At 28.7% G+C, this 11,298-nt stretch overlaps 1 protein-coding gene across 1 annotated transcript in view; it reads left to right on the forward strand.

Moving 5' to 3' along the window:
* Positions 1 to 551: 551 nt before the first annotated feature.
* LOC117173135 (synaptotagmin-14) overlaps positions 552 to 11,298 on the forward strand; it is a 21,353-nt gene continuing 10,606 nt past the window's right edge. Inside the window, exons 1-2 of the mRNA XM_033361533.1 lie at positions 552 to 622; positions 7,954 to 8,142. Coding sequence (XP_033217424.1) covers positions 589 to 622; positions 7,954 to 8,142 — 223 coding nt within the window. The 5' untranslated portion in view covers positions 552 to 588. The remainder of the gene's footprint in view (positions 623 to 7,953; positions 8,143 to 11,298) is intronic.

Here is an 11,298-nt window from a genome sequence, read left to right on the forward strand (position 1 = left end):
AACGCTCTGCATGCAGATAATAATTGCGTAATCCTTCCGTTCACGAAGTCTTCTAGGGTGCGTTGCGAGTTGGGGGTGAACTGAAGTAGAAATTTTCCAGTTTATGAATCAGCCTGCAACCCAGTGACTGAGTTCAGCGAGTTGACCCAGTCTCTGCGCCACATTGGCGATAGAAAGAGGTGGCTTGGGGGTGGATGAAGAGCGGCGAAAGGGGTCGCTGAAAAGTTGCGAAAGGGGTGGCTGAAGGGGGGTGAAAGAGTGGCTGAAGGGGGGCGAAAGGGTGGCTGAAGGGGGTTGATCGGGTGGCTGAAGGGGGGTGAAAGGGGTTGTGGGAGAGCGGATGAGGGTCGCGCCTGCGTACTAGAACTTGCGGTGCTGCAGGGGCAGGCAGCAAGCAACAGAGTGCTGTTACTCTCTACCCCCGCCCACGCATTATTCGGCGTTATCACCACGTTTGTGATCAAACACACCAAACACCACGGGGACTTCCTAGCCGATCGGATGATGCATCCTCATCCGGATCCTGCTGGTGCCTTCCTCGAAAATTCAAACGACCCGACGCACTCGGTCACCCTCTAACGGGCGAGTATGATTCTGGCTGGATCAGACCATTTCCTACCGGGTAAGTCCACTCTGACCCAGTCTCCATCAACAAAATACCGTCTGCCTTATTCACCTAGTTTCGTGAAACGCAATTCAAAACATTTCATTCATTTCTTGGAAAAAAGTTTTGTTTTATTTTTTTTTTCACAAATCTGGAGGGAGTCGATTTAGAGTTCAAATAGGGGTGGTTTTTAGAGTAATCGGCTAATTGCAAAATCCAAATATAGAGGGAATGACTTTTTTTCGTTTTTGGTAATATTGAAAATTTTGAGTTTTTTTTTTTAATTGTGAGAGGATCATTTTTTAAGCAAATAGAAATAGTTGTTTTTGTTTATCAGCAAAATAGGAAGAGTTTAATGAATATTAATTAGGAGAGCTTCTTTCTAGAACTGCGTCGCAGTTTTATTTGACTTTATTTTTATTTTAGTTTTTTTCAATTACTAGTTCGAAAATTGAACTAATTTGTAAAAATTAATTTCTTTTTTCGAAAATTTTACTATTTTGTTTGGAAGTCATTCGCATTTTTTGTCTTGACTGAAAAAATGTTCTTTACCTGAAAAGTTAATTTTTAATTTAAATTTTATCTTTTGGAGTTGAAAATTTAACTATTTTGCAAAAAAATTCATAATTAAGTAATTTTGAACTAAAAATTAATTTTTGTAATTGAAAATTTAACTATTCCACTTTTATTTGATTATTTATCTTTTTGAGTTGAAAATTAAACTATTATTCTGGAAAATTCAATTATTTAATTAAAAAGTACATTTTTTTTAAATCATCTTTTCATAGACGAATTCTCTCTTTAGTTTTGAAGCGTTTTTTTAAGTTTCACTATTTGCTTGAAATTCATCCTTTTGTATTTAGAATGTTTAGAATTTTTGGAATTTTCAACTAAAAATTCATTTATTTAACTGGAAATTTAAATATTCCATTTTTATTCTACAATTGATTTTTTTATTAAAAAAATAAACTATTTTGTTAGAAAATTTAATTATTTGATTCAAAATTACCTTTGTTTCTTGAAACATCATCTCTTCATAGAAAGATTCTCTTTTTTATTCGAAAATTAGACTATATTGTTAGAAAATTTCATTATTTGATTAAAATTGACCATTCTTCTTGAAAAACAATCATTTCACATGAAAATTCTCTTTTCGGTATTGAAGCGTTTTTTGAAGTTTAATTATTTCTTCTAAAGTTAATCCTTTTTTGTTTAGAATGTTCCGAATTTTGAACTAAAAATTAATTTCTTGGCTAAAAATTTAACTATTCCATTTGTATAGGTAGAAAATTCAATTATTTGAATAAAAATTAAATTTTTTCTTAAAAAATCATCTTTTCGTAGAAAAACCCTCCTTTTGGTTTTAAAGCTTTTTTAAGCTGAATCATTTTTTGAAAAATTCATTCTTTCGTGTTTAAAATGTTCAGCGTTTTTAGATATTTTAAATGAAAATTTAACTATACCATTTTTATTTGACAATTGATCTTTTTGAGTCGGTATTTAAACTATTTTCCTAGAAAATTAAATTAATTGGTTAAAAATTACCTTTTTTCTCGAAAAGTCATCGTTTAGTAAAAAAATTCTCTTTTTTGGTTTCAAGGTTTTTTTTAATCTATTTTTTTTTAAATTAATCCTTTTACGTTTGGAATTTATTCCTCGATTGAAAACTGAATTATTTGTCTATGATGTCAACTTTTTTATCAAAAAGGCATAGTTTTAGTTGAAAATTAAACTACTTTGTTGAAAGTTAAAGTTTTGTAAAAAAAATCCTTTCTTTTGTTAAAAATTCATCTCTTTGATTTAAAATTTTTATATTTTGTTGAAAACTTCACAGTTTAATTGATATTTTTTTCTTCCTTGGCGGAAAAACTTTTCTTTGTTGTAAATTTGCCCTTCATTCAGTTGAAAATTAATTTCCTTAAATGAAAATTTTACAATCCAATTTACAATACAAGTTTTGGTTTACAATCAGTAATTAAATAATTTCTTTTATTTTAAATGATTTTCATTTTCGAGTTCTGAATTTTCATGCTGCATAAAAAATAATTTGTTTTCTCTTTTATAAGCTTTAATTTTGCAATTAAAATTGAACTGTTTGAATTTTTAAAAGTATAATTAACAATTTAAATATTCTCAGTTTTTACTCAATTTAAGTTTACTCAAAATAATTAAAAATTTTAAGGCTTTAAGTAGAAAATAATTTTATTATCAAAATTTAATTTTTGTGACATTTTTTCCAATTTTTATTGAAATTTTTAAACGTTTAAGTCAATTAAAGTTTCAACATTCTGGAGTAGAAATGTTTTCATTTTCAATGTTTCCCATTTAAAAATACTTTTCAATTTGAAAGGTTTTTTTAATCATTCAATTTTTTAAGATTATTTCTAAAGATGTTTTTCATTTTGAATCGTGAAAATGATGGTAAATTTGGTTACACATTTATTTTAGAAAAATTTGCTTAATCTATTTTAAAGTTAAATTATAATTTTTTAAATGAAATAACAATTAAAAATTCGAGATTTTCACAAACTTTGACTTTGAAGCATTCAATTTAGTTTTTAATTTTAAATTGTCAAATTTTAATCGGTTTAAATTGAAAAGTAATCAAATTTAAAAGTATTTAATTTAAAATTATTCTTTTTGAACGCCTGTAATTCTGAACAATATAATTTTAATTATATTAATTAAAGTTTTGAAATTTTCCTAATATCACGATTGTATTCTGAAGTCGTAAAAATTAAAAAAAAAGGCATTCCAAATTCCATTAATTTGTTTATACACATTAAATATTAAAGAATCTTAAATTGTAAATGAGCTCAAAATTAAATAATTTTAAAATATAAATCATGAAAATTAAATTATTTGTAGTTCTATAATTTTTTTAATTTAAGAATTTTTATTGTAACTTAAAAATTTGAATTGCAAATCTTTAAAATTGAAGATTTTTTTATTTTTGAAATTCGCGATTAAAAATTCTCCCAGTTTTATCTATTATTCAATTAAAAATTTTAATTGTAAAACATGGTTGTATTTTTTTGCTAGTTTTTAATATCTTTTTTTAAAGAATTTAAAATAACAAAATACCAGCTTCGAAAAATCTTAAAATTGAAAGGAACAAATGAACAAATTTAAACTTGAATAATAATATTTTACTGATATCTAATTTAAAATGTTCTCAAAACTTTATTTGAATTAAAAAAAGCATTATTCCTATTTAAGTAATCGAGTAATTGCAAAAGTTTAATTCCATTAGCCCTAATTAATGTTTACCTGGAAAGTGTGAAAATTAATTAAAATTTAGAAAAGTAATTCAATCTTAAATTTCTAATTATAAAATTATTTAGTTTCAGCACTATTCGTTCGATTTTCAAAGTCTGTTTTTTCAGTTAAACCCAAATTAAGATAAATTTGATTAATTAAAAAATGTTAATCAAGTCTTTCAAAAATTTAATTTAAATTTGCTTCATTTTAGTAATTTCATTTAATTTATTTTAATTATATATTTCTTTTTCTTTTTGATGAATAAAATAAAATCAAATGTTCAATTTAAAGCCAAAAGTCGAATATTCAACGAAAAAGATGAATTCTCAACATAAAATGTAATAGTTGATATTATAACAAAGAAAAGATTTTCATTTTTCATAGAAAATAGTTTAATTTAATCAAAAAACGCTAATTTTCTGCCAAATAAGATGACTTTTTAAATAAAAAAGGTCCATTTTTAACCAATAATATAATAGTTTAACTTCATTTAAAAAATGTTTAATTCAAAGGAAAAACTATTTTTTTGCAAAAAAGTTGAATGTTCAAACAAATAGTTAAATTGTTAAATTTTCTATCAAATTCTTGAATTTTCGAGCTGAAAATAAGGATTTTCTAGAAAACAGTTAAGTTTTTTACTAAAAAATTTATTTACAAATCAAGGAGATTAACTTTTAACCAGACAGATGCATTTTTAACCAGAAAAGACTAAATTTTTACAGAAAGAGATGGATTTTCAAACAATAACAAAAAATGTTGTAACAGAATATTTAAATTTTCAACCAAAGAGATCAATATTTAACTAAAATGGTGTATCTTTAACCAACAAAATTAATTTTTAATCAAGTGTTTCAAGTTCAAACCAAGTCTTTGAATTTTGTTCTGAAAAAGATACGTTTTCAGCCAAAAAGATTAATTTTCAACAAAAGAAAGGAGGAATTTTCAACAAAATAGTTCAATTTTCAGCTGCAAAATATTTTTTGAGCAACATGATAAATTTTTAACAACCAAAAGTAAATTTTCAACAAAACAGCCAAGCATTTAATCAAGTCGGGGAATTTAAACAAAAAAAATAATTTGCAATATAAAATGTAAAAAAGAGTTCTAAACATAATTGATAATTTTATTTTTAAAAAATGAAATCAAAACAGTTCGTGAGATTTAAAATAATTTAAGGGATTTTAACATTTTTAAAAGCATTTTCAAAATTTTTTAGTGGACTCTTAGATAACTAAATTCTAGAAGATAAAATTGCAAGGGATTTAAACGAATTTCTAAACAACTTTGAAGAATAAATGAAATTTGTTTTCAAGGGGTTATAAGTGTTTTTAACTAATGTAATTAAAAAAAAATTGTATTTAGTTTTTGTAGAATTGTGGGAAATAAAATCAATTTTATTTCAAGATATTTCTACGGATTTCAAAAATTTAGAAATTATAGGGTTTTTGAAGAGATTTATAGGGTTTTTAATCAATTCGAGAGGATGAAATTTCAAGGGATTTCTAGCGATTTCGAACATTTCCACATTTTAATTACAGAAGATTGAAAAGATCTTATTTAATATGCAAACATTTTAAAAGATTTGAAAGATGTCTGGTGTTTTGAACGGATTTTTTTAAAAAAGAAAACTGATGAATAAGTCGATTTTAATGTATATTAAAGAAATTAAAAATTATCTTTACTTATTTCTAGTTGTTTTAACAAAAATGGATTAGTTATTCTTTTTAGCAAAATAAACAATAAGCAAATTAAACTATTTGGTTGACAAATTTTTTGTTCATAATATTCAACAATTTAGTTGAAAATTTTTTTCTTTGTTTATTGCAAAATGTTTCTTTTTCGAAAATTTATCTCATTAGCTAGAAGTTCAATATTTTTTCGCTAAAAATGCAAATGTTTTTTTATTAACAACTCTACAATTTTATTATAAGAGTTTTTATTTTTTATCAAAAATCCAACTATTTTGTTGAAAAATCGTCTCTTTGAGTTGAAAATTTAACTATTGATCCCAAACTGCATTGTTTGGTCGACATTTCGCCATTTTTGATTAAATTCAAATTTTTTTTTCAATAATCAAAAAATAATTTGATAAAAATATAAAATATTACATTTTTTGCGGAAAATTTTTTTTTCGTTGATTGACTGTTTAAATATTTTATTAATCATTTTTTTGTTGATAATTCAACTGTTTTGATCAAAATTCGTCTTTTTGGTTTAAATTTTAAACTATTTTCAACTCTTTTGGTAGAAATTTCATCTTTTTTTTATTAAAAATGCAACATTTTTTGAGAAACCATGTGTTTTGGTTGATAATTTAATTATTTAGTTAAAATTTCGTCCTTTTTGATGGAATTTAACTATTTTTCATTAAAATGAGAAAAATGTGGTAGACATACCAACTACTATATTTTTTTGTAAATTAATTATTTTGGTTGAAAATTTAACTATTCCATTTTCGGTTAAAAATTTCTCTTCTTAATCTGAACATTTCACAACTTGATAATTATACAAATTAAACTATTCTAGAGTTAGTTTTTGGTTTAAAAATTTATCTCTTTTGCGCAAAATTTTATATTTTTAGAAAAAAATGCAAACTTTTGATTGAAACTAATCGGTTTTGTTTGAGAATTTTAATTAGAATTTGTTCGTTTTGTGGTTGCAAACTAATTTTGTAAACTGAAAATGGAACTATTTGATTTTTGGGAAAAAAATAATCTTTTTTAGTTGATAATTACATTATTTGGTTGAAAATTGATCTATTTTGTTAAAAATTGGATTTTTTAGTGAAAAATTATTCTTCGTTGAGTGTTCATTTTCTCAGTTAGAAATTGAACTATTTAGTTACAAATTGATATATTTTGTTGAAAGTACAATATCTTTACTGAATATATTAAGAATTTAATGCGTTTAAAATTCAATTTAAAAAATCACCTTACTTTTTCGGTTTTTAGAGCACTTTGGCCTGTGAGCCTTTTATATGTCTTTTATTATGAGAAAATTAAAAAATAAAATTCCCGACGGAAAATTGCTGAATTATAAAATATGCGATCTAGAAAACTCTGGAATCTAAATAATTTAAAAATTCTTTTTTTTTACTAAATAATATGTATTTTATTAATATACACTAATCAAATATTTTTAACATAAACAGTATTTTATTGTGTAAAGTTTAAAGAAATATATTTCCAAGGGAAAAATTTCGTTTGAAAATGTGCATAGTATTTTTCAATTGTAAAAAGCGTTCTCGAAAATAAAAAAAATTTTTTTTAGTTCTAAAGTAATTTCAAGATAACTCAGGTCTGAATTGAACCTTGCAAAGTTTTTTTTGAAAATGTTATTATAAATAGTTTGAATTGTTTAAATATTTTATAATTCGGCAATTTCATTATTCAGGAATTTTCCAATTCGGGATTATTATACTTTGGAAATCTGCAAATTCAAATAATAATGTTGAAAAACTTTAAAATATGGAAAAACTTCTATGATAAAAGTATTTGATTATTCTATTTTGAATAAATCAATAATATTGATTCAAAAATAATTTCTTTTAATTGTTTAAATTCGAGAATTTTATAATTCGGAAATTTTATTATTCGGGAATTTTCCAATTTGAGATTATTATATTTCGGCAATTTTGCAATTCAAAGAATAATTAACAAAAAAACTTTTAAACATTCTTTGATAAAATTATTCGATTATTGTATCGTTAAAAATAAATAATAAAGTTTATATATTTTCTAAGTTCGGGAGTTTTATAATTCGGGATTTTGCAAGTTCGAATATTCTCTAATTCTGCAATTTTCCAATTCGTAAATTTAGTAATTTCAGCAATATTATTTCTTGGGATTTTTCAGTCGTGTCCTACATGAAGGTAATTTATATAAAAAGAGAAGTTAAAAACGATGGAAAGTTTAATCGAATGAATTTTTCTAAAGGTTAAATGTCTAAGGAGTTAAACCTAGAAATTATTCGAATTGTTTAAAGGTTTAACCGGACAAATGCAGGGTACTGAAATACATACATTTGGTGAAAATGGAAGCATAAATGAAAAAACCACTTGAAAAATTAAAAAAAAAAACCTATTTCAGTGCCAGTAGAAACGACAGCGTTTCTGGGTGCCTGCGCTGGTTTTGTGACTCTTCTGCTGGTTGTGGTTCTGTACTTGTCGCGCAAGTGGTGCTTCATACCGCCTTCGACGACGACTCTATTTGGTGGTGTCTGCGTGCCACTTTGCGAGTCCAGCAACAGCTCCACGTCCCAGTCCTCCAAGAATTTAGGTACGCTTCCAAAAACCCCAAATAAAATTAGAAAACAAAAAAATTAGTCAAAGTCTACAAAAAAGGGTTTCGCAGCCTATTAAGACGTAAATAAGTCAATCGAACCGTCCACTCCTATACTTTCCCGGCCTTACTTCCCCTAACTTTCCGTAGTTCCCCTCCATAAACTTCAACCTTTCCCTCCGCTCCCTTCCTCAAATTCTTCTTCACTGAATTCCTCCTCTCTTCACTTCTCCATCATATTCCGTACTTACCTCCATTTACTCCCCTCCCTATACTTCAACCTTCCCTTCCCCTCCATTTCTCAAGTTCTTCTTCGTAGATAGCCTTCTGTTCTTACTTCTCCTTCATTTTCCCTACTTACCTTCCTTAGTTCCTCGGCTTCTTAAATTCCCACTTCTCCCCTCGCTTCCTTCTTTCACCAACATGTTCCTCCTCTAGTTCCTCACCTCCTCACTTCCTCCACCCTCACATTTTCCTTTACTTCTCCTACTTCTGCTCCCCTCACTTCTCCCTTCGCTCAGTCCTTTCCCCAACGTATCCTTTCTCTACTTTCCCTTCTCTTCACTTGCCCCATATTTTCTCTCACTTCCTGCAATCCCTAAATTTCCATTCACTTCCACTCCTCTTCCCCCAAATTTCACTTTTATTTTATCTACCCTCCACATTTCATATAATTAGAAAACAAAAAAATTATTCCATGTCTACAAAAAGTGTTTTGCAGCCTATTAAGACTTTAATAAGTCGTTCAAAACTCCCACTCTCATACTTTCCCGCCCCTACTACCTCTGACTTCCCGTACTTCTTCATGAACTTCAACCTTTCCCTCCCCTGCCTTCCTAAAATTTTCCTTCATTGACTTCCTCCTATTCTCACTTCTCCCTGATTTTCCCTGCTTACCACGGTTTACTCCCCTCCCTAAACTTCAACCTTAACTTCCCTTCCCTTACTCAACTTCTTTCTCGTCGACCTCTTCCTCTTCTCAACTCTCCCTCATTTTCCCTACTTATCTCCCTTTACTTCCTTGACTTCTGCTCCCTCACTTCTCCCTTTGCTCACCCCTTTCTTAACGTCTTACTCACCTACTTACCCCTTTCTTGACTTTCCCTAAATTTCCTCCCCTTTCTTTCTAACTCCATATTTCCCTACACTTCCCAACGGCTCACTTCTCTGGCTTTCTTTTTTCATAAAACGTCTTCCTCCTCTACTTCCTTATCTCCTCACTTCCTCTACCCCTACATGTTTCTTTACTTCTCCAAAATTCTCCTCCTCTCGCTTCTCCCTTCGCTCACTCCTTTTCCCAACGTTTTCTTCCTCTACTTTACCCTTGCCTCGCTTGCCCCACATTTCCTCTTATTTCCTCTACTCCCTAAATTTCTATTCACCTCCCCTCCTCTTCCCCCAAATTTCACCTTTATTTTATCTGTCCTCCACATTTCCCTTTACATCCCCTACTTTCTTTCGCCACACTTTTTTACTCGCTTAAATCTTTCACCCTACTAACACTCCTCTTATTTTTCCTACTAAACTCCATTCATTTCCGTAAACTTTCCCTTGTTACGCTCCGCTTGTGAGTTGTGAGTTAGGTTAACCCCTTCGTTGGCATTTACGCAAAACGCGTCAAAATTTTCCTTGCCCTGTGTGGCATTGACTCAAAATGCGTCAGTCTTCTTTTTTTTCTATTCAACTTACACCGATTTTGCATTCAAGCTTTGCTGGTTAGTTTTTGGGGTCGCTGAATGCGAATATGAAGTCAATCTTCGAAAATTCAAAATAGCGGATCCAATATGGCAGACGAAAATGAAAAAAACGCTCGAATTGGATAAATCTCAGTACTTACGGGCTTTTGGGGTCGCTCAATCCAAATCTGAAGTCAAAATTCAAAATTTCAAAATGCCGGATCCAATATGGCGGACGAAAATACAAAAAAGGCTCAATTTGGAGCAACCTCGATAGTTACGGGTTTTTGGGGTCGCAGAATCCGAATTTGAAGTCAAAATTTGTAAAATTAAAATGATGGGCGAAAATATAAACAAACGGCTCGATTTGGATAAATCTTTTAAGTACCAAGATTTATCCAAATCGAGCCGTTTTTATATTTTCGTCCGCCATTTTAAATTTTCAAATTTTGACTTCAGATTCGGATTTAGCGACAAAAAAAACCCACATGTACAAGGTTTATCCAAATTGAGTCTTTTTTGTACTTTCGTCCACCATATTGGATCCACCGTTATAAATGTTCGAATTTTTACTTCAGATACGGATTCAGCGACTCCAAAAAATCCATAAGTACCAAGATTTATCTCAATCAATCCGTTTTTTGTATTTTCGTTCGCCATATTAGATCTGCCATTTTAAATTTCTTAATTTTGACATTAGATTCGGATTCAGCGACCCCAAAACCCCTGATTGCAAATTTTGAGGATAAAAAATATTCCTGCCATTTTGGGCACTTTTTGTCGAATTTTTTCTGCTAGCGAAGGGGTTAAGAGTTTGCCTCACTTTTTCTCCTTCTTGGAAAAAAATTACGGACAGGCTGACACCCAACCGAAACTATCAAGGTTTTTAATCGGGGTTACGAAACCCTAAAAATTGAAAAATCAGGGTTGTTACAGAAGCCTGCTTTCAAATTTCCCCGACTTTTCCAGGATTTCCAGGTCTACTTTTGAAAAAATTCCAATTTTACTTTTCTAAAGTCTGCCTATTAAATCTTAAACAGGCAAATTTGACAAAGATTCCAAACATCAGAAGTATTCAATAATATTTTACTAAATAGATAAAACATCTCAAAGGTTTCAAAACATTTCACAAAGATTTTAAAATATTTCAAAATATTTTTAATTATTTTGGTAGATTGCAAATGATTTTAAGGTTTCAAATGATATCATGAAGATATAAATGATTTCCCAGACATTTAACAAAATGTAAAGTATTTAGCTAAGATTTTAATGATATAAAAAAAGTTCAAAAGATTGGAACGATTTCAATGGGCTTAAAAGAATTCAAACGATTTCATGGATTTCTCAAATATTAAAAGATTTCACAAATATTTAACTACAGTCTGTCAAGTTAAAGCGTGGGTGGCTTTACTCGCAGTCGGTAAGGTGTATCGACATGATTTTGGTGTCAAAATATTAAGAAGAGCTCTCTCTTTCA

This window comes from Belonocnema kinseyi, chromosome 5 (assembly GCF_010883055.1).
Source record: "Belonocnema kinseyi isolate 2016_QV_RU_SX_M_011 chromosome 5, B_treatae_v1, whole genome shotgun sequence".
NCBI lineage: Eukaryota > Metazoa > Arthropoda > Insecta > Hymenoptera > Cynipidae > Belonocnema > Belonocnema kinseyi.